Source organism: Crotalus tigris, unplaced genomic scaffold (assembly GCF_016545835.1).
Source record: "Crotalus tigris isolate CLP2741 ecotype Arizona unplaced genomic scaffold, ASM1654583v1 scf7180000020955.813331, whole genome shotgun sequence".
NCBI lineage: Eukaryota > Metazoa > Chordata > Lepidosauria > Squamata > Viperidae > Crotalus > Crotalus tigris.
This window is the reverse complement of record NW_024098276.1, coordinates 147,896-170,042: the sequence shown is the minus strand read 5'-3', so window position 1 is coordinate 170,042 and position 22,147 is coordinate 147,896. Positions and strand designations below refer to the sequence as shown.

The 22,147-nt window shown below is 36.9% G+C and overlaps 1 protein-coding gene across 2 annotated transcripts in view; it reads left to right on the top strand.

Moving 5' to 3' along the window:
* TDRD9 (tudor domain containing 9) overlaps window positions 1-22,147 on the top strand; it is an 86,039-nt gene that overhangs the window by 43,949 nt on the left and 19,943 nt on the right. The window contains exons 10-23 of one of the 2 annotated variants that reach the window (XM_039368939.1): window positions 1,153-1,207; window positions 2,483-2,567; window positions 3,048-3,105; window positions 5,407-5,511; window positions 6,636-6,733; window positions 8,934-9,065; window positions 9,530-9,695; window positions 10,531-10,594; window positions 11,513-11,576; window positions 11,869-11,913; window positions 12,999-13,052; window positions 19,725-19,841; window positions 21,242-21,349; window positions 21,926-22,026. In XM_039368939.1, coding sequence (XP_039224873.1) covers window positions 1,153-1,207; window positions 2,483-2,567; window positions 3,048-3,105; window positions 5,407-5,511; window positions 6,636-6,733; window positions 8,934-9,065; window positions 9,530-9,695; window positions 10,531-10,594; window positions 11,513-11,576; window positions 11,869-11,913; window positions 12,999-13,052; window positions 19,725-19,841; window positions 21,242-21,349; window positions 21,926-22,026 — 1,252 coding nt within the window. The remainder of the gene's footprint in view (window positions 1-1,152; window positions 1,208-2,482; window positions 2,568-3,047; window positions 3,106-5,406; window positions 5,512-6,635; window positions 6,734-8,933; window positions 9,066-9,529; window positions 9,696-10,530; window positions 10,595-11,512; window positions 11,577-11,868; window positions 11,914-12,998; window positions 13,053-19,724; window positions 19,842-21,241; window positions 21,350-21,925; window positions 22,027-22,147) is intronic. The other variant, XM_039368940.1, reaches the window with a different exon arrangement.

Genomic DNA, 22,147 nt, shown 5'->3' with positions numbered 1-22,147 from the left:
GTCTACTATAAAGTCCATAGCATTTCTTCCCAGGGTTGAGAAGGGTCTGCCACCAAGGCATGAGTTGACTGATTGAGGGCCTTGAAATTAGCATTATAGCAAGTAAGATTATTTGTTATTCTAAACCAGCCATCTAAAGTAACTTGGCAGTGACTTACAAGGACGTATGTATACATCTGTCTCCTGCTCCATCTGGGATCTCTACTGTCAACTAAGTACCATTCTTAGAGTCTGTTAGGGTTCCTGTCTCTCTTGATTTTTGCATTTTAAAACTGCTCAATTAAAAGGATGGAAAGCAGGCATGATATAAAATACCCAATCTCTAATACCATCTTTACTTCCAAGTATGACCCAAATAGACCATAAAAGTTTTCTTAGTAAATGAAAATGAATGTGGCCACTACATTTATCTTCAGATGGACATTGGTGAGGGTGCCCACCAGTCTGAAAAAGCTAGGCCCACCATTATTAGGTGAACATTTTTAAAGGAAAACACATGGAAGATGCCAGTGATTGAAGATGGTGGGTACATTTTGCATGCCATGTGTTCCATCTTTGAGGAAATTTATGACTGAATTAAGGAGACTTCCCTTAGATTAGGAGCCTAGCCTGATGATTTGTAGTACTATAGATTGAGTGCATTTGGGGGGAACAGTCCTTGCCTTTGGCAGGTACTATAAAGTTTATAGATTGGCCAGATCTAGGGAAAGTATCTGTCTTTGATTGGAACTTGGTCAGTTAAGTCTGACTGCCTTTTTCATTTAGGGACTATAGGTTTGAGAATATTTGTGATATGTTTACTACCAAGCTTAATGATAAACTGGAGAATGAAACTTGGTTCACATATTTAACCTAGTTTAATTAATTAAATTAATTACAGTTAGCTGTGTTCACACAATCCCAGCCATCTCTTTTGCTTGGTTGTGACCTTTGCTTTGCAAGAATAATTACTTATTAATTAACTAATAATTACACACCTAATAAATATGATGACTAAAAATGAGAGTATTAAACCATCATTTAAGCTAGAGTCAGAGATGCTAAGCTAGCTATTTTCGATTGAAGAAACTTGCAATTTTTTTTATTAATTTTACATTATTTTTTTCATTGAAAGGAAACAAGCATCATTATGTTTTATTTTCTACTCTTTAGGTTTGGCAGAAATAAATTACTTGCTTGAGCTCCTCACAAACATGGCTCACAGGAGGTAAGAGAAATTCTTTCCTGTGCCAGACATTCTAAAACAGTGGTTCTCAACCTGTGGGTCGGGACCCCATTTGGGGTTGAAGGACCAGTTCACGGGTGTCGCCAAACAACACAGTCTGCCATTTTTCCCCCTTTTCCTTAGCTGTGCTACTCCCTTTTATTCTATTGGCTTTGGAAAGCCAATAGAATAGACTCTCTTGAATAGTTGAGTAGTCCTCGACTTACGACCGGTTGGGGGTCGTGGCATTAAAAAGGTTGAGAACCACTGTTCTAAAAAGTCACACGGTGTCTTGCAAGGTGCCTTTTCTGTGGCAATGTACTGTGAATGGGGTAAGGCTGAAGTAACTGATGAAGACAGAGTTTGATGTGATAACACAGAATATCCCTGAAAGTGTATATAGGTTTTTGAAAAGGGGGAGGATTTTGAGATATGCGAACAGCATGAGAGGCATAGTGTGCTATTGTGCCATCTCATTGCTAGATGGAATGGGATGCAAGAAACGGGAAGGATAGTGGTCTTTTATCTGTCAAGGAGCATATTCTTTTAAGGATGATTGATTAGAAGCCCCGTTAAAGCATTGGATGTGGCCAAAGGCCTGAAGAATGGACTTTGAAATACTAAAAGGACTGTGTATTACACAATCCTTGGGTGTGCAACCCCATCGTCTCCCACTCCTTCATCAAATTGGGTTTACCAATCCCCCCCCCCAATTCATGCAACCCACAACTAGTTATTTGCGGACAACTTTGATATGTTTCGTCTTTTTCCATGTGGTTAGAATTTCCTGCTCCTGCCTGCCTGCCTTTTTTTTTTTTCTCCATTTCTGTAGCTAACTGAAAACTTTTTGCAGGGGTTCTCCATTTGTTTTTCTTCTTAAGCATATGGAGTAAAATAGGAGGGGAAGGAATTTTCAGAATGATGGATTGAAGTGCCAGAATGAGCTGGTTTGGAGAATAAAAATACTTATCTCTTTGGCTCAATGCAGTTTTCCTTCTGCTAGATGGTTACATTCTTTTTGTCCTGTTTAGATGGAATTAGACATTCGTTGACCGAGTTAATACATTGAGATGCCATCAGTTTTAACAATGTTTTAAAAAATAAACCACAATTACCTATGTTCACACAACTGTCTTATTTCTTAAGTACTGTGTTATTTCCAGTGTATATTTAAGGTATCTGTTGACAATTTCAAATACGTTGTTTTGGATCCAGCCTGGGGAAAATGTACATCTTTTTACATGCTCCCTTTTATAGTTTTTCGAATGAATTGTTTAGGTTACAAGTATATCCACTCCACTCCAGCGTCACATTAGAAGAACAGAATAATGTATTTTTGGCTCCAGTTCCTGGTTATCGAAAAGTGAGTTTTTAATTAGGGAGTTAATACTGTGATTTCTTATTTTGGAGGTGGAGGGTGGGGATTAGTAGGCAGCATTAGCTGAATTAGCTGAATAAAAAATGCTTACAGTAAAATATTGCTGAAGAAAAGAAGAGGTCGATTGATTGATGGATGGCAGGATGGCAGACAATTAATGAAATTCATTAAAATTTAACATTTTAATCCTGATCCCCCAAGTGCAAAATGACAATCATTTTGCATTTTAAATACTATAATTTTGGTTGATACTTTAAAGAAGAAATTAGTTGTTATTTTTATTTGGCTTCCATTTAAATTTGGAGAAGCAGTATGTAAGTCGCCGAGCATAATTGCAACAGTGAGATGGGTAGCATATAAATTTAATAAATACGTAAATAATATAAGAACATGATTGTATTAAATTATTGTAAATGAGGTCAAAATTAGATTTTTAAAATGTCTTATTTTAAAAACCCCTTATAGATCCTTCTGTCTACAAATATAGCACAGAGCTCTGTAACTGTACCAGATGTCAAATATGGTAAGTATGTTTCTTACGTTATGGAAAAGAAGTTTGTGCATATTTTGTTCTTTTTTTATTCTGTAATATGGCTTCAACAGTGATTAAAATCTTTAAAAATATTTGCTTAGGAGTAACTTTTGAAAATGCTGTTTCTATAAAATGAAGGTTTCTTACAACCTTTCTGACAAGATGACCTGGACTTTATTTGGATACATGAGCTGGATGTTGACACTTTCTCCCACAGCAGCTTTTCAGAAAAGCAGTGTTCTGTGCAAAAATCAAATTCTGTTAATGTCAACTTGTACTTGTACAAAAAAAGAGAGTGAAAAATGTCATTATAGTCATAATGATATTCATAAAGGATATTCATTTATGACCAGTAACTCTTTGGATTACATTAAATATAGCATTTTAATTTGTTTTGATTCATTTGTTTTTGAAGCATCAAGGGCAATGCAGTCTAGTGAAAAGAAAGATTAGGGGTGACCTGATAGCAGTTTTCCAATATTTGAGGGGTTGCCACACAGAGGAGGGGGTCAGCTTATTTTCCAAAGCACCAGAAGGCAGGACAAGAAACAATGGATGGAAACTAATCAAGGAGAAGCAACCTGGAACTAAGGAGACATTTTCTAATAGTAAGAACAATTAACCAGTGGAATGACTTGCGTTCAGAAGTTGTGGTACTCCACCACTGGAGGCTTTTAAGAAAAGATTGGACAACCTCTTGTCTGGAATGGTGTAGGGTCTCCTGCTTGAGCAGGGGGTTGGATTAGAAGACCTCCAATGTCTCTTCCAGCTATGTGATTCTGATCTGTCCTGTTCAATGTTTATGTTTATCTTTGGCAAACACTACAGAAAGTAAGAAAGGATAGAAATTACAGGGAGAAGAGATGGGGGTAGTTTTTTTGTATGCAGGTAAAGGATAAGGCTATATAGAAGAGTGGTAAATGTTCTTGTACCATTTTCAGCCCATAGTAGCTACTCAAAATCAGTTTGGTTTGATGAGTTTTCCACAGTCAACTTTTAAAATAGAAAATGACCAATTACAACAAACTAAAATATTCTAATACTTTGCATTTTTATGTATTTTTATTTTATTACTATAATATGCAAAAGAGAAAAAAATAACAAAATGCAAAATGATATAATTTAAAAATAAATATAAAATAAAAAAAACTATACAGAGAAAATTTTTCACACACCCATAAAAAAACCTACACATATTATAATGGCTGTGTAAAGGGAAATAAGTTTTAAAATTAAACCCTGCCCATACAGAATCACATTGATGAAAAAAAAATCAGCATGTTGCATAGTAATAGGTAGGACTATAGGTTTAATGTAATAGTGCAGAAATAATGACATTTAATCAGGTATGCCATAATAGTTTGATGGGATGTTATTCCTTACTCTTGCACCAGGAAATTGTACTCAGGAAGTTAAAGCATAGCATTCTGTATGCTTGGAAATCAGTGACATATCTGAGTGGATAATCCCATCAATTTCTTTAAAATTCACTTGGGAAAATAAAAGTTCAGTGGTTATTGCCAAGCCTAGTTCACTCTGTTACTTTTCTTTTTTTTTCCAAATGGGAAATTCAGCACATATTTTGCACTTAACTGGCAGAGTATTTTACTCTTTCAGTCATGTTTTGTTCACTTAAGTTATACTGTAATTTTAGGACAATATTGAGTGGAAATCAGAAACCTATTGTATCTCTAGCAGTGTTATATCTTCTCTATGAAATGGTTTCTTCTCCCTTTTTCCTCTGTAATCCAGGAACAGGATAGTGAGAACATTAACTTGTTCTAGTTTCACTTGGTTTCTGCTTCCTTTATGTACATTTTCATTATTGATTTTGCTTTCTAAAAAGAAAACACAGAAAGGAATTAAATGGAAAGAAGTCATAGGAAGGAATCTTCTAATTAAAATGACAAAACACTCTTGCTTAGTTCAAGAGATACTCCTTAGTTAAATTACAGAAAGCCACAAGGGATTTCAAATAACTTTGTAATATAATTAAAACTATTATCTTAATTTATCTGCTTCCAGAAGAGCAATGTCATTCTAGCAGGAAAAGATTCTAAAATAAGGTAGAACTTGTCCTTTCCCCATAGCTACTTCATAATTCCATGCTATTATTTCAGGATTCTGCCCCTCATTTAACTGAGTTGGGAGAACCATGAACTGTGTTACTTCAGATTGTATATAAAAGTTTTGTTTCCAACAAGGAGGAATTGAAGTACTTTCTCTTTAAAGTACTTCAGAATGTTCTAATATATTTCCTGTCTATTTTTATCTTTTGCTTTTATTCTACAGTCATTGATTTTTGTTTGACTAAAAATCTGGTTTGTGATGAAGATACCAACTATCAGAGTTTGAGACTTTGTTGGGCATCTAAGAACAGCTGTGATCAGAGGAGGGGTAAGGGGATTTCATTATATAAAATTCCAGGTCTTTTGGAGACCCTAATCCTAAAAACATTTTATGTATGGAGTCTGTCATATATATATATGTGAAGTAAAAGTATTTACTTCATTGCAATTAATGTTTGCATTAAGACATGCGTGCTTGCTCTTACTACTTACTACTATTACTACTACTCCGCAAAACCAGGCTGTGGAAGCAAGTGAAGCTGCATCTGCAAATGTGCAGGATCTAGGTAGCACACAAGACCATCTCCCTCCCTCCCCCCCGCCTGGACTGTGGGAAAATGGTCTTTTCCAGAAACCAGTCCCTGGTGCGAAAAAGTTTGGGGACCACTGGTTTAAGTAACCACATATGTATTTCAGAAATAAAAACAGATGATTAGATGGCCAAGCCAGTTTCAGTGACAAAGCCGTTTAACTTCACTATATATGTGTGTGCATATGGTGGACTGAGGGGGAAAGTTCCTTCCTTATCATTAAATCTTTATCCAAGGTTGGCACTATTGTGGTAGTATTTGACTTCAGACAACTGTTGTGAAAGCTATTAAACAATGGAACAGCCTGCCTCCTGAAATCATGGGTGCTCCATTCCTGGAAGTGGTTGGACAGCCATTTGTCCAGGTGTGTGTGAGGATTCATTCACTGGCCAGGAACTGGACTAGAAAAACAGCTTCAAGGTCCTTTCCAACCCAATGATTCTATAATTCTACATTTGCAGTAGAGTGGTTTATGATTAAGAGCAATGGTATTCATAAAATGTGTTAATTAAAATTATCCTGTATTAAATTAGAAAAAATATGGTGTTCCTTGTAACAATATATCTTAAATCGTTATCTCACAGTCTTTGCATTATGGAACATTTTGCTAATAATGACATGTAGGCAGAGATAAGTTAGGCATTTTCCCAATTTTTGAGAACCTTGAATCCAAAAGGTTCCCCATTGTTGCTCTAGACTAAAATAATCTTTTGATGATTCCAGAAGCCATTGTTCTGCTCAGGCTTTGATTGTGAACGGGCAACCAGGGTGTTCCAATACTGGTCCCTGCTGCCGTTAATAAGTCTAAGTGATATTGCAGCTTTTGAATTGTGAGTGCTGAAGTTTTTTCTTTAATGTAAAGGTCGAGCTGGCCGTGTGTCTAAAGGATACTGCTACAGACTAGTATACAAAGACTTCTGGGCAAACTATATACCGGAAAGCACTATGCCTGAGATGATGGTAAGAACAACATACATCATTTGCCTGATTTTATATTGGGAAGACCAGTTATATTTCTGCTAACCACCCAAAAATAGCCATTATGTTTAAGAACAATGACAGGAAGTGATGAGAACTCACTGATAAACACATCAAAGATGATAGAAGGACAGTTTTAGATTCTGACATTCTTCGGAATAATCGATAACTAATTATAATGAAGCCATCAGTGGTACATTCAATAGACAATTCTGGAAGAGAAATAATTTTTCTGGTTGTTACTTGATTCTTTTTTTCTTTGCAATTCATTCATTGTAACAAATTGACTGAAAAAAGATACGTAGTGTCCAATTAGTTTTCCAAAATTTTTTAGATAATGCTTCAAAGTTATCTCATGCCATTCTGCTATCCACAGTCATTGGACACCATACAAACTTAATTTATTATTATTATGTACAAAACAATATAAAAGACTAAAACGTACGAAGAACAGCTGTAGGACTTGGGTTTGGCTAGTCTAAAGAAAAGAAGAAATAGGGGAGACATGATAGCAGTATTCCAGTATTTGAAGGGCTGCCACAAAGAAAAGGAGGTCAAATTATTCTCCAAAGCACCAGAAGGCAGGACAAGAAACAATGGTTGGAAACTGATCAAAGAGAAGCAACCTGGAATTAAGGAGAAACTTCCTGACAGTGAGGACAATTAACCAGTGGAACAGCTTGCCTCCAGAAATCATGTGCATTTCATCACTGGAGGTTTTTAAGAAGAGACTGGACAGTCACTTGTCTGAGATGATATAGCAGGGCGCTGGACTAGAAGATCTCCAAGGTTCCTTCCAGCTCTGCTCTACTCTACTCTACTCTACTCTACTCTACTCTACTTTACTCTATTATTCTAAAACCACAGCTACCAGTTGTTTAACTGGTGTTGGCTTACAAATATATCAAGGGTCTTCCCAAGAACCCAGGATGCCCTAATCTACTGGCAAACTATATAGGCGGTCCTCCCTTAACCACAATTGAACCCAGAGGTTCTGTCATTGCCCTCATTAAGTGTGGCACTACCTGATCTGACTCAATTTTACAACAATTTTTACAATGGTCATAAAGCAAAACATCGTGGTCTTTCAGTGAATCATGTGATCATTAAACACATGATTCTCACTATTCTGAGTGAGAACTTTTTTTCAGAATCCTGCTAAAAGTATTGCAAATTGTGGTCTCTTGACCAGGAGACGCTACAGCCAGTCATAAATCCGCTTAGAGCAAACCACCTAGAGTAGTCCCATGGCGAGATAAGCGGCAAATAAATTTAACAAATAAATGTGAGCCAGTTGCCAAGTGCCTGGAGTGTGACCATGTGAATGTGGGATTTGTGTGTGTGTTGTAATTTCAAGGGCAGGACGTGAGCGGTTCCAGGAAAAGCTACCTTTTGCAATTGACTGGTGATGATTTTGTCAATGCTATTGGTATTCAAGTGCTGCTTTAAATGTTTTGGGATTGCATTTGGCTGTATGAACTTTTGCTTCACAAAATCCATTCTTTTTACAGGTGGCATTTTTCTCTTGATCATTTTCTTGTGTGGCCTTGGATAGTTGTGGTTGTCCATTTGGACCTGGGCAGCAAATGGAAGCCACATACTGTTAGAATGTGCAGTTTGAGGACTGAACATTTGCCCCAAACTTTCTGCATTTAGTAGCAAAAAAGTGAGCAAAAGAACAGAGAATGCTGTATCAGTCTCACCTCTTGTATTGCCAGTTACACGGCTTCCAACTTGCTGCTCAGCTAATTAATACTATTTATGGGTAAACTGTAAATTTTGCAAACTGCAAATTTTAAATTTCCAGGCATCCTTTTACAGCAAATCAAGTAAGGCAGTATTTCCTTGAAACATTTCCTTAGACTGCCCCAAACATCTGGGTGTGCTACCTCTTTCACACCAGCTGAACTCCCCCATACGCTTCTCACAGTTTTCACATTCATTTTTAGAAAAAGATAGTATTTCTGCATATTGAATAAAAAATATGACAATGTATCTACATGGCAGGGGGTTGGACTGGAAGACCCCCAAGGACCCTATCAACTTTGTTATTCTGTTATCTATAGATTGCACATAGCATAAAAGCAAATAGCTTTAACAGCTACCACTGTTAAAAAAATCCTCAGGAATATTCTTGCAGAATTGGGGAGTATTAAACACAGGACTTTATTTATCCTTTTAGCGTTGCCCATTGGAAACTACTGTATTAAAAGTGAAGATGCTTGACATGGGAGAACCAAGAGCTCTGTTAGCCACAGCGCTCTCTCCTCCTGTTAGCAGTGACATTGAACGCACAATTCTGCACCTTAAAGAGGTGGGTGTTTTATTAAGTTAAAATAATTGTACGTAATACTTTTAAGGATGGCTTTTTTGCAAAACCAAGCCCATCTGTTTGCTTAATAGGAGGATGAAAAATTAAATAATCCGTAATATTTGTAGTTTGTATATGTTGTATCATTGTAAATCAGCTGCACCAGTATGGTGCTGTCTGCTGAACATAGATAACTAATTCCCAGAATTAAGTTTTGGAAAGTGACTCTGAATAATTAAAAATGAAATCAGGGAATGATACCATATGCTTCACAAAAAAGTCTATTGTTTTGTCATTACTCATACATATGAGTAATGCATTCAGCATTGTGGACTGCAAATTGTGCTAGCCTGACATTATTTGCTACCAACCTTTGAATATATCTTTTAGCTTATACTAAAGATTAGTCTTAAAAAGTCATGATTGTGTCTCCTATTAATATTATTATTGTTTTTGTTTTGGAATAGTTAGGGGCACTTGCTATTGATGATAATTTTGAAGAAAGAAATCCTTACGATGGTGAGTTGACCTTTCTGGGAAAGGTGCTGGCACAGTTACCTGTGAATCAGCACCTAGGCAAACTAATAGTTCTTGGACATGTCTGTGGATGCCTGGAAGAAACACTTATAATAGGTAAGTCGACAAATACAGACATTTCTCAACTTAGGTTAGTAATAGCTTACAAACTGTTCACAATAGAAAAATAAGAATGAGGCAGATCTTTAAACTTGGAAATGTATCCTTATGGCCAAAGAGCCACTTAACATAAAAATAATGTACTGAAACTGATGAAAGAAATTCGTTATATATATATTGTGAATAAAATTTGATCACCAGGAAAAGTTAAAACGTTAAAAGTTTTAATATAAAACAAAAGTTAAAAGTTTTAAAAAATTAGCAACCTAGCTTTCATTGGCTCCTGCCAACCATCAGGGCGTACATAAATCAATGGGAGTAAAGCTTGTTTTAACTTTGATGAGGGACGCGTGATACAAGTAGATGAGTCACTCAGTTATGCAGCAATCACAACTAATGCTATGATTGGCCGACCTGGGCCCATTATGTGGTCCAGAAGCCAAGCGCAGGCGTTAACTCACATATAAATGTTTACTCCCATTGATTTATGTACGCCCTGATGAAGTTGGCAGGAGCCAACGAAAGCTAGGTTGCTAATTTTTTAAAACTTTTAACGTTTTATACTTAAAACTTTTGTTTTATATTAAAACTTTTAATGTTTTAACTTTTCCTGGTGATCAAATTTTATTCATATATATACACACACACACACACACCACATCACATTCACACACACACACACACACACACTCCCCATTAGTCTCCTGCATCTGATAATTAGATTATATAAGTTCTGGACATAGAAATAAAACTTGGTCTGCTGCTTTTTTGTGATTAAAAAGGCAAATACAATTTTTAGCAATAAATGTCATTTTTTTCCTCTTTGTTACAGCTGCAGCCCTCTCTTTGAACAGTTTCTTTGTGATACCTTTCAAGCAACATCTGGATGGGTATAGGTATTTTCCCTAAAGCTACCACCTGATTTATTGAAATTTGATCGTTCATTTTGTATGTATACTACTCTTTTTCCTGGAATTTGCTCCAAGGTTCTAAACATCTTAAAATTCCCTAAAGGGAAGTAACCGAGGAGTGGAAGGCAAGTTTATACCCCACTTTTTCTTCAGAAGAGAGCCAGTTTGGTCTAGTGCTTAAGGCACCAGGTTAGAAAGCCAGAGATTGTGAGTTCTAGTCCTGCCTTAGCCATGAAAGCCAACTGGGCGATCTTGGGCCAGTCACTCTCTCTCAGCCCAGCTTCCCTCACAGAGTTGTTCTTTTGGAGAAAATAGGAGGAGGAAGGTATATTGGATATATTCCCTGCCTTGAATTATTTGTAAAAAATAAAGGGATACAAATAAATAAGGGGGATAATCCAAGGAGCATTATGCAGTTGTTACAGACACATGTATTTAAGCTTGGTTATAAGTAGAATCATATTAGGCTATGGGAGCTTCACAATATAAACCCTGATATAATGCACCTAGGGCTGTGCAGTGCTTGCAATTCAGTTTAGTAGAAGTACTTAGAAATGTATGGAACATAGGACTTCTCCTACTCTTTAAAGCATTCACATCAGTTTCCATGATCTCAGATATGTGCTGTGTTCTTGCTCCTGTATCTTCTTAAGCCCTCTATATTAGATCCAAATATTTTGCAGACTATTTGTTTCTACTATTACTGAAGTGTGACTGTTAATTGACTTGACTTTTTTCTTTTTTGATATAACCACAAATAATTTCAGAAATAAAATATGTTTTGCTACATACATATTCTTTTTGAATTTGTGGAATGAAAGGGTTGGCCAAAAGAGAAAGAAACAGTATAGAGAAAACTATATCAAAGATTATATATATTTTAGACCTCTTCTTGCACTACAGGAACAAGCTGCAGTTTTCTGGGAACAGCAGTAGTGATTGTATTGCAATTGTTAATGCATTTAAGGTAACTAATCTCCCTTGTTCCTGCTTTTATAGATTATGTTACTGGCATAATTGGGGATTTCTTTGTGTTACTGCCTACATTTATTTATTTTATGTTTTCTTTCGTGATTATTACTATTGAATGAGCTACTGCAAATTGACCTTAACATTTTAAATTAAAGGGCGATAGAAAATGTTTTCCATGTAATAAAAATTGGAGCTATTTGACTCTAGGATTTTGGATCAATATGCATGGAATATACTGCATCAAGATCAGTTACAAATTATATTATAACTTCTTTTGTCATTGTTAGGAATGGCAAGAAAACAGGCAAAAAGGAAAGCTTAGGCATCCAAAGGTTAGTTCCACTGGTAATCTGTTTGTTAATTTGGATGTTGAATTGATGAAATGCTCTATACACTGTAATGGGATGGATGTTCCCCTTCTGCATCTTTTGATAGTGCTGATTTGATCTTTCAAGGTGCTGGATTAGTATCCTAAATTTAGAAAGGAGGAGAAATTGAGGGAAACTCATAACCAATTGTAGGAGAAGAGATTAGCATGCACAAATCTGTGTCTCATAAAGTTTAAGTATTCTGATTTTGATACTTAGATAGACCATTTATCCTAATAGCTGTATGTAGAAAGTTTCCTTTCATCTGGTATATATTGACTAACAAGATTTTTTTCTCATCCAGAGCTTTGGTATTTGAACAGATTGGTATAGCTTTGGCATTGAGATTACCTTGACTATTTGTTTTAAGGAAAGCAACTAATCATATGTGAGCCCTTAAAATGTTTGTTAGAATATTAGAATATTTCTATCCTGTCTTAATCCGTGTGGCAGGAGATGGTTGGTAAGCTTTTCTAACTTTTCTAAGCTGCCAAGCTATTTTGGGGGTACTGATGTACTGATTTCACTCTGTATATTCATGAATTTGAGTTGCTAGGTTCCTCTAAGATTTTTTGTACTTAGCAATAATTATTGTAGAGAGCTGGGATTCTCTTGATTTCTCCCTTTTGGATTTGGCCCACCTGCAGATATGCTTGTAAGATAGAGAAGAGTTTAACTGGAAGCTAAAGAGAGTCCGTCACCATAACTTAGCCTGCTTCTGGAATCCTGGTTACACACATAAAATATCCTGCAACTAAAAAATTGGGTAGTTGCTTGAAACAAACTTGGAAGTTTGTGTTCTCACATGACACACAATCTATGGGTAGGGAAGAACCTATATCTAGAATAAAAATTCTTCATTGTTTGCTCTTCGCTCAACTGCGTGAATAGTTCTGGCAGGTTGCTAATGACTACAGGAACAAAATCTTGGTAAATTTAAAATATGGCATGGTACAGAAACAAAAAGAGTTGAGGTTATGCAAGTTGCCTTTTCAACTTCTGTTTACAATTTTAGTTAACTTTCAACTCTTTCCCCCCCCCCCCTCTAGAATGAAGTGGACTGGGGCCGTTCCAACTACATTCACATCAAGAGAATTAGAGAGGTGAATTTGATAATCTCTTTGCCTGTTTCACTGTTCTTCCATCCCCATACCATAATAAAAATAATTGCTTGGCCATCTCATTACATTTTTTGCAGCCACCTAGTTGTATTTTTGCAGCTTCCAGTTTACACTGCTAATATTTGGTAGTAGATGTGCCAGATTTTAGATAGGGTTTTTATTTTTGCAATTTATTTCAGGGTAATAAAATTTTACTTCCTGTGGTTAGAAATACTACTTACCCCCCATTGCCCTCCTCCAAATAGGTTATAATTTAGTTAAAGTTCATTTGCCTATGGTGCCACTTCACTTTATTTATATCCCATATTTATTATTTTTTATAAATAATTCAACATACCTAATACTCCTTCCTCCCCATATTTTTCCCGCACAACAAGACCTGAGAGATAATATGTGCTGAGAGACAGTGACTGACCCAAAGTCATCCAGTCAGCTTTCGTGCCTAGGCAAGACTGGGACGCAGAGTCTACCTGGTGCCTTTAAGATGGAAATAATAATAATAATAATAATAATAATAATAATAATAATAATATCACCTGCAACATAACACCCCAGACTTAACAATTGTTGATAAGAAAGACAAAAAAGTCTGGATAGTGGATGTGGCAGTGCCTGGAGACAGCAGAATAGATGAGAAAGAACTGGAGAAGATAACAAAATACAAAGACCTGCAAATAGAAATAGAAAGACTGTGGCAAAAGCAAACAAGGGTAGTACCAATAGTAATAGGCTCCTTGGGTGCAATCCCAAAACAACTGGAGCACCACTTGAACACCATTGGCATTGACAAATTCGCTATTAGTCAATTGCAAAAGGCGGCCTTACTAGGAACTGCTTCCATCCTGCGACGATATCTGTAATACCATCAAACATCCACATCTGCCTATCCAGGTCCTGGGTAAGGACTCGATAGGTAGACAAAATGCCAAATCCAGTCTGAACATCTGGCTGACTGTGCGATGATCCATAATAATAATAAGTAGAGGCATGGGAAGACAAAGCACTACATGGCCAATACATTAAAAAAATAGCTGGGAAAGCAGATAATAACAAGACCTGGCAATGACTAAGAGCACGAAAATTGAAGAAAGAGACCGAGGGACTAATTCTGGCTGCACAAGACCAAGCCTTAAGGACAAATGCATATAAAGTCAAAATTGAGAAGACAACAACAGACAGTAAGTGCCGCCTATGCAAAGAAGCTGAAGAAACAGTGGACCACCTGGTAAGCTGTTGCAAGAAGATTGCACAGACTGACTACAAGCAGCGGCATGACAAAGTAGCAACAATGGTGCATTGGAAGATCTGCAAAAAATATCATTTGCCTGTAAGCAAAAAATGGTGGGATCATAAAATAGAGAAAGTCATAGAAAATGATAAAATTAAACTGCTCTGGGACTTCAGAATTCAAACAGACAAGCACTTGCAACATAACACCCCAGACTTAACAATTGTCGATAAGAAAGACAAAAAGTCTGGATAGTGGACGTGGCAGTGCCTGGAGACAGCAGAATAGACGAGAAAGAACTGGAGAAGATAACAAAATACAAAGACCTACAAATAGAAATAGAAAGACTGTGGCAAAAGCAAGCAAGGTTAGTACCAATAGTAATAGGCTCCTTGGGTGCAATCCCAAAACAACTGAAGCACCACTTGAACACCATTGGCATTGACAAATTTGCTAGTAGTCAATTGCAAAAGGCGGCCTTATTAGGAACTGCTTCCATCCTGCGACGATATCTGTAATACCATTAAACATCCACATCTGCCTATCCCAGGTCCTGGGTAAGGACTCGATAGGTAGACAAAATGCCAAATCCAGTCTGAACATCTGACTGACTGTGCGATGATCGATAATAATAATAATAATAATAATAATAATAATAATAATAATAATAATAATAATAATAATGATGATGTTGGAAGAGACCTTGAAGGTCATCTAGTCCAACCACCTGCTCAGGCAGGAAACCCTATACCATTTCAGACAAATGGCTGTCCAGTCTCTTCTTAAAAACTTCCAGTGTTGGAGCAGTCACCGCTTCTGGAGGCAGGTTGTTCCACTGGTTAATTGTTCTAACTGTCAGGAAGTTTCTCCTTAGTTCTAGGTTGCTTCTCTCCTTGATTAGTTTCCATCCGTTGCTTCTTGTCCTGCGTTCAGGCACCTTGGAAAATAGCTTGACTCCCTCTTCTTTGTGGCATCCCCTGAGATATTGGAACACTGCTATCATGTCCCTCCTTGTCCTTCTCTTCATTAAACTAGACATACCCAATTCCAGCAACCGTTCCTTATATGTTTTAGCCTCCAGTCCCCTAATCATCTTTGTTGCTCTTCTCTGTACTCTTTCTAGAGTCTCAACATCTTTTTTACATTTGCAGTATTCCAAATGTGGCTTTACCAAGGCATTGTAAAGTGGTATTAATACTTCACGTGATATTGATTCTATCCCTCTGTTAATGCAGCCTAGCACTGTGTTGGCCTTTTTGGCAGCTGCAGCACACTGCTGGCTCATATTTAAATGATTGTCAACTAGGACTCCGAGGTCCCTCTCACAGTTACTACTATTGAGCAAGGTACCCCCTATAGTATATCTGTGCATTTGGTTTTTCTTGCCTAAATGTAGAACCTTACTTTTTTCACCATTGAATTTCATTTTGTTAGATAGCGCCTAGTGTTCAAGTCTGTCCAGATTCTTCTGTATCCTAAGCCTGTCTTCTGGAGTGTTGGCTATTCCTGCCAGCTTGGTGTCGTCTGCAAATTTGATGAGTTCCCCATCTATCCCCTCATCCAAATCGTTGATGAAGATGTTGAAGAGCACTGGGCCTAGAACAGAGCCCTGGGGCACCCCACTACTTACTTCCCTCCATGTAGATGTGGTTCCATTGAGGACCACACGCTGAATACGGCTGGTCAGCCAGCTACGGATCCATCTGGTGGTGATACTGTCTAACCTGCATTTTTCTATCTTATCAAGTAGTAAGTTGTGATCTACTTTGTCAAATGCCTTACTGAAGTCCAAGTAAATTATATCCACAGCATTCCTGTGGTCCACTAATTTTGTCACTTGGTCAAAGAATGCAATAAGATTTGTCTGGCATGATCTGTTTTTGACAAACCCGTGTTGGCTTTTAGTAATGACTTTGTTTGCCGTAGATTATTTTTTCCAGAATCTTCCCAGGTATTGAAATCAGGCTGATAGGTCTGTAATTTCCTGGATCCTTTTTTTTTTCCTTTTATGAAGATGGGAACTACATCAGCTCTTTTCCAGTCCTCTGGTAGTTCCCCAGTGCTCCAGGATCTTTGAAAAATATAGTTCAGTGGTTGTGAGATCACATCTGCCAGTGCCTTGAGAACTTTAGGGTGTAATCCATCTGGTCCTGGCGATTTGAACTCGTCTAGGCTGGACAGGTGCTCACTTACCATTTTCTTGCCTATCTTAACTTGCGTTTCTATTCTGTTTTTTATGGCACTATTTTTGATAGGTTGGTCTGTTTTTCCCCTTTGTGTAAAGACAGATGCAAAAAACGAGTTAAATAGTTCTGCTTTCTCCCTGTTGCTTGTCATCTTTTGCCACTTTCACCCACTAATGGACCAATCATTTCCTTCACTTTTTTCTTCTTTTTTACATGTTGAAAGAAGCTTTTTTTGTTACCTTTGACTTTGGGCGCAAGCCTTAGTTCATTTTGAGCCTTGGCTTTCTTCACTTCATCTTTGGAGGCTCGGGCTATTTGCTGATATTCTGATTTAGTTATGTGCCCCTCTTTCCACTTCCTATACTTGTCCTTTTTATCTTTCAATTGATCAGAGAGTTCTTTATGCAGCCATGCTGGTTTCTTTTGAGAGCTGTTATTTTTCCTGTTTGTTGGTATTGTGCTAGACAGGGCCTTTATAAGACCTGTCTCTCCACATCTGACTTAGAACGATAAAGGCAATCCAGATTAATCGGATCTGAAATCCCCAAGATGTTGTCTGTATCACTGAAAAGTATTAAAAGTACTTTTAAAGTTTTTATTTGAGGTAGGAATTTTTACATTAACTTTGGAGAACAAACTATGAATGATCTAAGAGAGCTATGAATGATACAAGAGAGATCAGGTCACATGATTTTTTTCATTCCTACAAAGCAGTTTTAGGGAGAATGATGGGAAATTAAAAACTTCTAGCTGTTTTTCTTTGTTCCCCTATGGGCTGATTTAGGCTTTAAAAGAAATCCAGTCACTTGCAGTTTGGCCATTGGTCTTAGAGTTCCATGGAAAGCAGTGTTATCAGGAGTTTTGCCTCTCATCCATCCAATTTGACTGCATTCTTTTTTCTTCTATCTGCATTATAATTTCATTAGTTCAGAGAGAAACATGGAGTGCTGTCCTATGTGCCTTGTAAGTCTTAGTAGCATTCTGTGTTTTAGCTGTTTGATTAGATTAAAAAAAGGAATACATTTTTACAATCTGCAGTACCTATCACCTTTAACAAATCACTTATTTGTGCACATGCAAACAAGTATGTGGTGAAAAATACATAGGAAAATAACATTAGTATAAAATAATAAAACGGTGATTAGCATAATTAGCATTGCTGTCTGTAACATATTTAATAATATAAAAAATATAATAAAACTTCTCACTTTTTCTGGAATATAAAAATTTAAAGCTAGTGCCCAAAGGTAAATTTGATCCTATGTTCCTTTGCAAGGAAAGTTACTTTCCCATTGCCTTTAGCTTCCAAGAATAGCTTTTCTCCTGAGAAAAGGTAGACTTATTCAAGGCCAAGAGAAATAAAAACACATTTATATAAGACAAACAGTCATATACTATCTGTTAAATTGTATTAAAGTGCAGTGAAAAGGAAAAAATTGCAATTTGTTCACTGAAATCACGACTGCTTAATAAAACTGCATGTTCCTGCTGTAAGCAATTAGAATAGACTGCTTTTGAATCATCCTCTGTCATTAAGGTTACTCTAGCATCTAATATTAGTTCTATAATGGCAGCACATTGAAGAGAAAATACAGACTAATATTCTAATCTACTAACATTCATTGTTTCTCGTTCCCCTGATCTCCCCTTTCTCTTCTAATAATGAAGTAGTCTAACAGTTTATATGCCCTTTCAACTTCTATATTTCTCTTCATATTCCTGTCCTGTTCTCATTTCTGTATGAGAAAGTGGCCAGAAGCATGTTGTTATAAACAGATATTTTTGCTTCCTTTGACAATTCTTGCAACAGGCCAAATGCTACCCACTCTCTTTTTACCACCTTTTATATGTAATAAAATGTCTCCTCCATTCTGTATCTTTGATAAACATTCTGCCAAATGCACGAATTCAGTTACTGACTCTAGTTTTTTGCCATATATCTTCAACTCCATTTTTCAGATCAAATGTAATTATTGAATTTTCAAACCTATGTTCCTTTCTGAATCATTCAGCTATATAACTACAAAGCATTCACAATCTTAGTTAACAATGCACATGATATGCACACAAAAGTACACATATTCATATCCTCAACCAATACATTTCTAGCCAGTATACAAAAAATAGTGCGTGAAACAACCAAGGGGACATCACTTATTCTTGCTCAGTGTTGAACTGTTTGCTCAACAGCCAGTTAATTTCCACAGGTGCTTTGCTTTATTTCTGTCACACAAAACACATGTTGCATACAGCAGCCAACTTTCAAATCATATTCACACTGAAAATTGAGGATCTTGTTGAAAGAATTCTCAGAGTTCATAGCCACCATGATGGCTAGAAATTCAGGAAATCTCTAACACAATACATCTGAGAGGCACTAGAACAGTGATGATGAAGCTTTTGGGCTCAGCGTGTCAAAAATTTGGAAATGCCTAATGGGTCTGCTGGCGTGTCACACATACTCCAAACAAAAGAGAAACAATTCTCTATTTAAACATCCCTCCCCCCCAGGATCTAGGCTAACCTGAATAATAGCATTTGATGGCAGTGACAGACTGGGCCTGAAGTGGAAGCCCAGACCTCAACTTCAGCCCAAACACCACTGCTGCTCCTGCTGCTACTACTACTGCTACTAGGGCTGCGTCACACCATTCCCTAAAGCATGAATGTCCCCATGACCCAGTCCTCTCCAGGTTCTGTCAGGCAGCGTTCTGTTTCTGTTGACAGGTTCCTGTAGTGTATCTGAGGCTCTTCTGGGTCTATGGGGCCTTTGCTCTTGTACCAGATTTGGAAAATGCTCTTCCATGGCCTCTGAAAACATCATGAAAGCCTGCCCTGTTCTCATGCAATTTTCAGAGGCTGTGGAGGCCATGTGAGCACATGGACCTCTTTTGTGACTTCTGGAGGGTCTGGAAGCTGCGCAAGAGCATACCCTATTCTCACGTGACCTTTGCAGTTTCCAAAAATTGCTTTCGAGAATAGTTATTGAGAGTTGGTAAACACTGGCATGTCACCCAAAACTTAGTTTTGACACACATGTCATAGGTTCATCATCACTGTGTTAGATTATGGGATGGCTGCCCTTTGATAACTTCAGTCTATTGCTTAGGTAATAAGTAGATTATCAGCAAAGGCCTAGGACATAAATATGTGAGAATTTATTTTGTATAAGAGTTTTATCTTTATGCACCTTTACTTTTTAGGTTCTCATGTACTTTAAAACAGTTTTACAATTTTTAGGTGGCTGAGTTGTATGAGGAGTTGAAAAAAAGAGTTGGCATATTCAATATGTATGTCGACACTCATTCTCCCATCATGGATCAAGAACATGCATATAAGCAGCGTTTCATTTTGCAGGTGAGAGAGTTGGTTATATTAGAAATGTTTTCAAGGATATTCAAAATATTTATGAACCTGCTGAGACTTAAGCACAGGTTAATTTCAGAGTGTGCCTTTGAATATTTTTATTGCTTCTTTTCTATATTAATGGTACAGTTTAGAAGCATACAGACAAAACTATAGTAAAGATACATGGATTATGTGACCATAATTTTCTTGTTTTTAGATTCTAAATATGAACTCTTTATTTCTCTAGATGTGAGATATACAGTATATGGAAATCCAATCAATTTACATAGTTTAGTGTTTGGTATTATTTCTGTGTTACAGTATATATATAGTATGCCACTTACTTCCCTCCATGAATAAAAGGGTCAGATAGATAGATGATAGGGAGATATATATACATTTTTTTAATTAAACGTTTTACAGTTTTAACTTCCCTGGTGCTCACTTTTATTTCAAATGCATATATACATATCCTTGATAACTGTATGTGTTATTGAATATTCATACCCCCACTGGCAGTTAAAAGGAAGAAACAGCTACGATCACACATTGCTCCTAGAAGCACGAAGCCGAAAACACCAGCCTGAAGATGCCGAATGAGACTTCATCGAAATGTCGCCAAGACACTTCCAATTTGACGCGGGAGAAAACCCGAATAACCAAAGACCTACATACAAACATCCGCGAAAACCTCAGAAAACAAATACACACACACACATATGCACATGCACATATGTGTATGTATATATATGTGTGTGTGTATATGTAGATAGATAGATAGATAGATAGATAGATAGATAGATAGATAGATAGATAGATAGATAGATAGATAGATAGATGATAGATAGATAGATTTTTTTTCAGTAATTTTCCTTGGGGCCAGATTTCCCCTGTTTCTAAATCAAGAGCTTCCTTTCCTTATTACAAATGTCCAAACATTATACCTACATCTTTTGCTTGAAAATATTTGATCTGTAGTTGAATGTTGGGGCCATTACAAGACTTCCATGCATGCATACTTATCATTCAGTAGGTATAGGTGTAGTAACAAATGGTGAAATCATCACCCATTTTAGGGTGCTGTTCCATACAGAGATGCCATGGCCAAGCAGCTTTCCAATGAAGGGGATAAAACTAATGTAAGTTAGAGGAGTAAAAGCATGTGACTAGGAATAAGCTTCGGTCACATGATCATATACAAGTAACTGCAGAGGGAAGAAGGGATTTGCTAAATGTCTTTTTTACAGCAACTTACTCCCTCTTGACATCAGCAAGTATTATGGGCCCAATTGGCAAAAGAAAGCTCAGAACCATATAGGTTGGAAACATGTGGAAGAGGCCTTCATCCTGCAGTGGATAGACAATGGCTAAAATGATGATGATGACTATGACTCCCTCTTATTTCTCAGGTGGTGATGGCTGGAGCTTTCTATCCAAATTATTTTACCTTTGTGCACCATGATAAAGAAGTTGCTGTGAGGGAATTGTCAGGCAGAGATCCCAAAACAACGGTGATGGTATGTAAATTAAGTTTTAAGTGGCTCTCACAACGGGGTCTTAATTTTCCACATGGTAGCTGCATTAATCTTTTATGGCCAACGTAACAGAATTTTGTGGCACTTTTAAGTATTTATTATAGCATATGTTTTCATGGCTACAGCAGCCATAGCTGCCCCATTTCCCAGTTCATTTCAAGTCCACTTATAGTGGATTAAAAGGAGAATATGTGGAAAAGAGCAAAATGTAGGCAGAATAGACATTGGGAGCAAAGAAAAAAAAACCAGAATCAATAAAACTGCATGGCAGCCAGGAGACACTATATTCTTCTAGCAGGAAATAAGGTCACACTTGGCAGAACTTGGGTACTAGTAGAAGTTAGACTGCTCAAGATAAGACAGCTGGATTTCATAATCAACTGGTATTTGCCCTGGTAATCTGTCTTAAAATATTTAAATGTTGAATAATGATTTAAGAGAGTAATTCATGATATTTTATTGTTGTTATTATTATTATTATTAAAATAATATAAAGAACATATTTAAAAATATCAGAATACAACCTTTCTGAAGGTGCATACTTATTTTTCCTAACAGTTAAAGAACATTCCTCCCTATGGCTTCCTGTATTATCAGCAGCTGCAATCCCTTTTCAGACAATGTGGTCAAGTCACCTCCATTGTTTATGATGGAACCAAGTAAGTGGATGTGTATGTTTTCACTTTATGCAGTTTGTTTTGGTTTTGTTAACCACCTTCTGAGTAATCAGCTGCAGCTCTTCTCTGTCCTCTTCAGCCAGAGGCTCGTTCGGTCACTCCT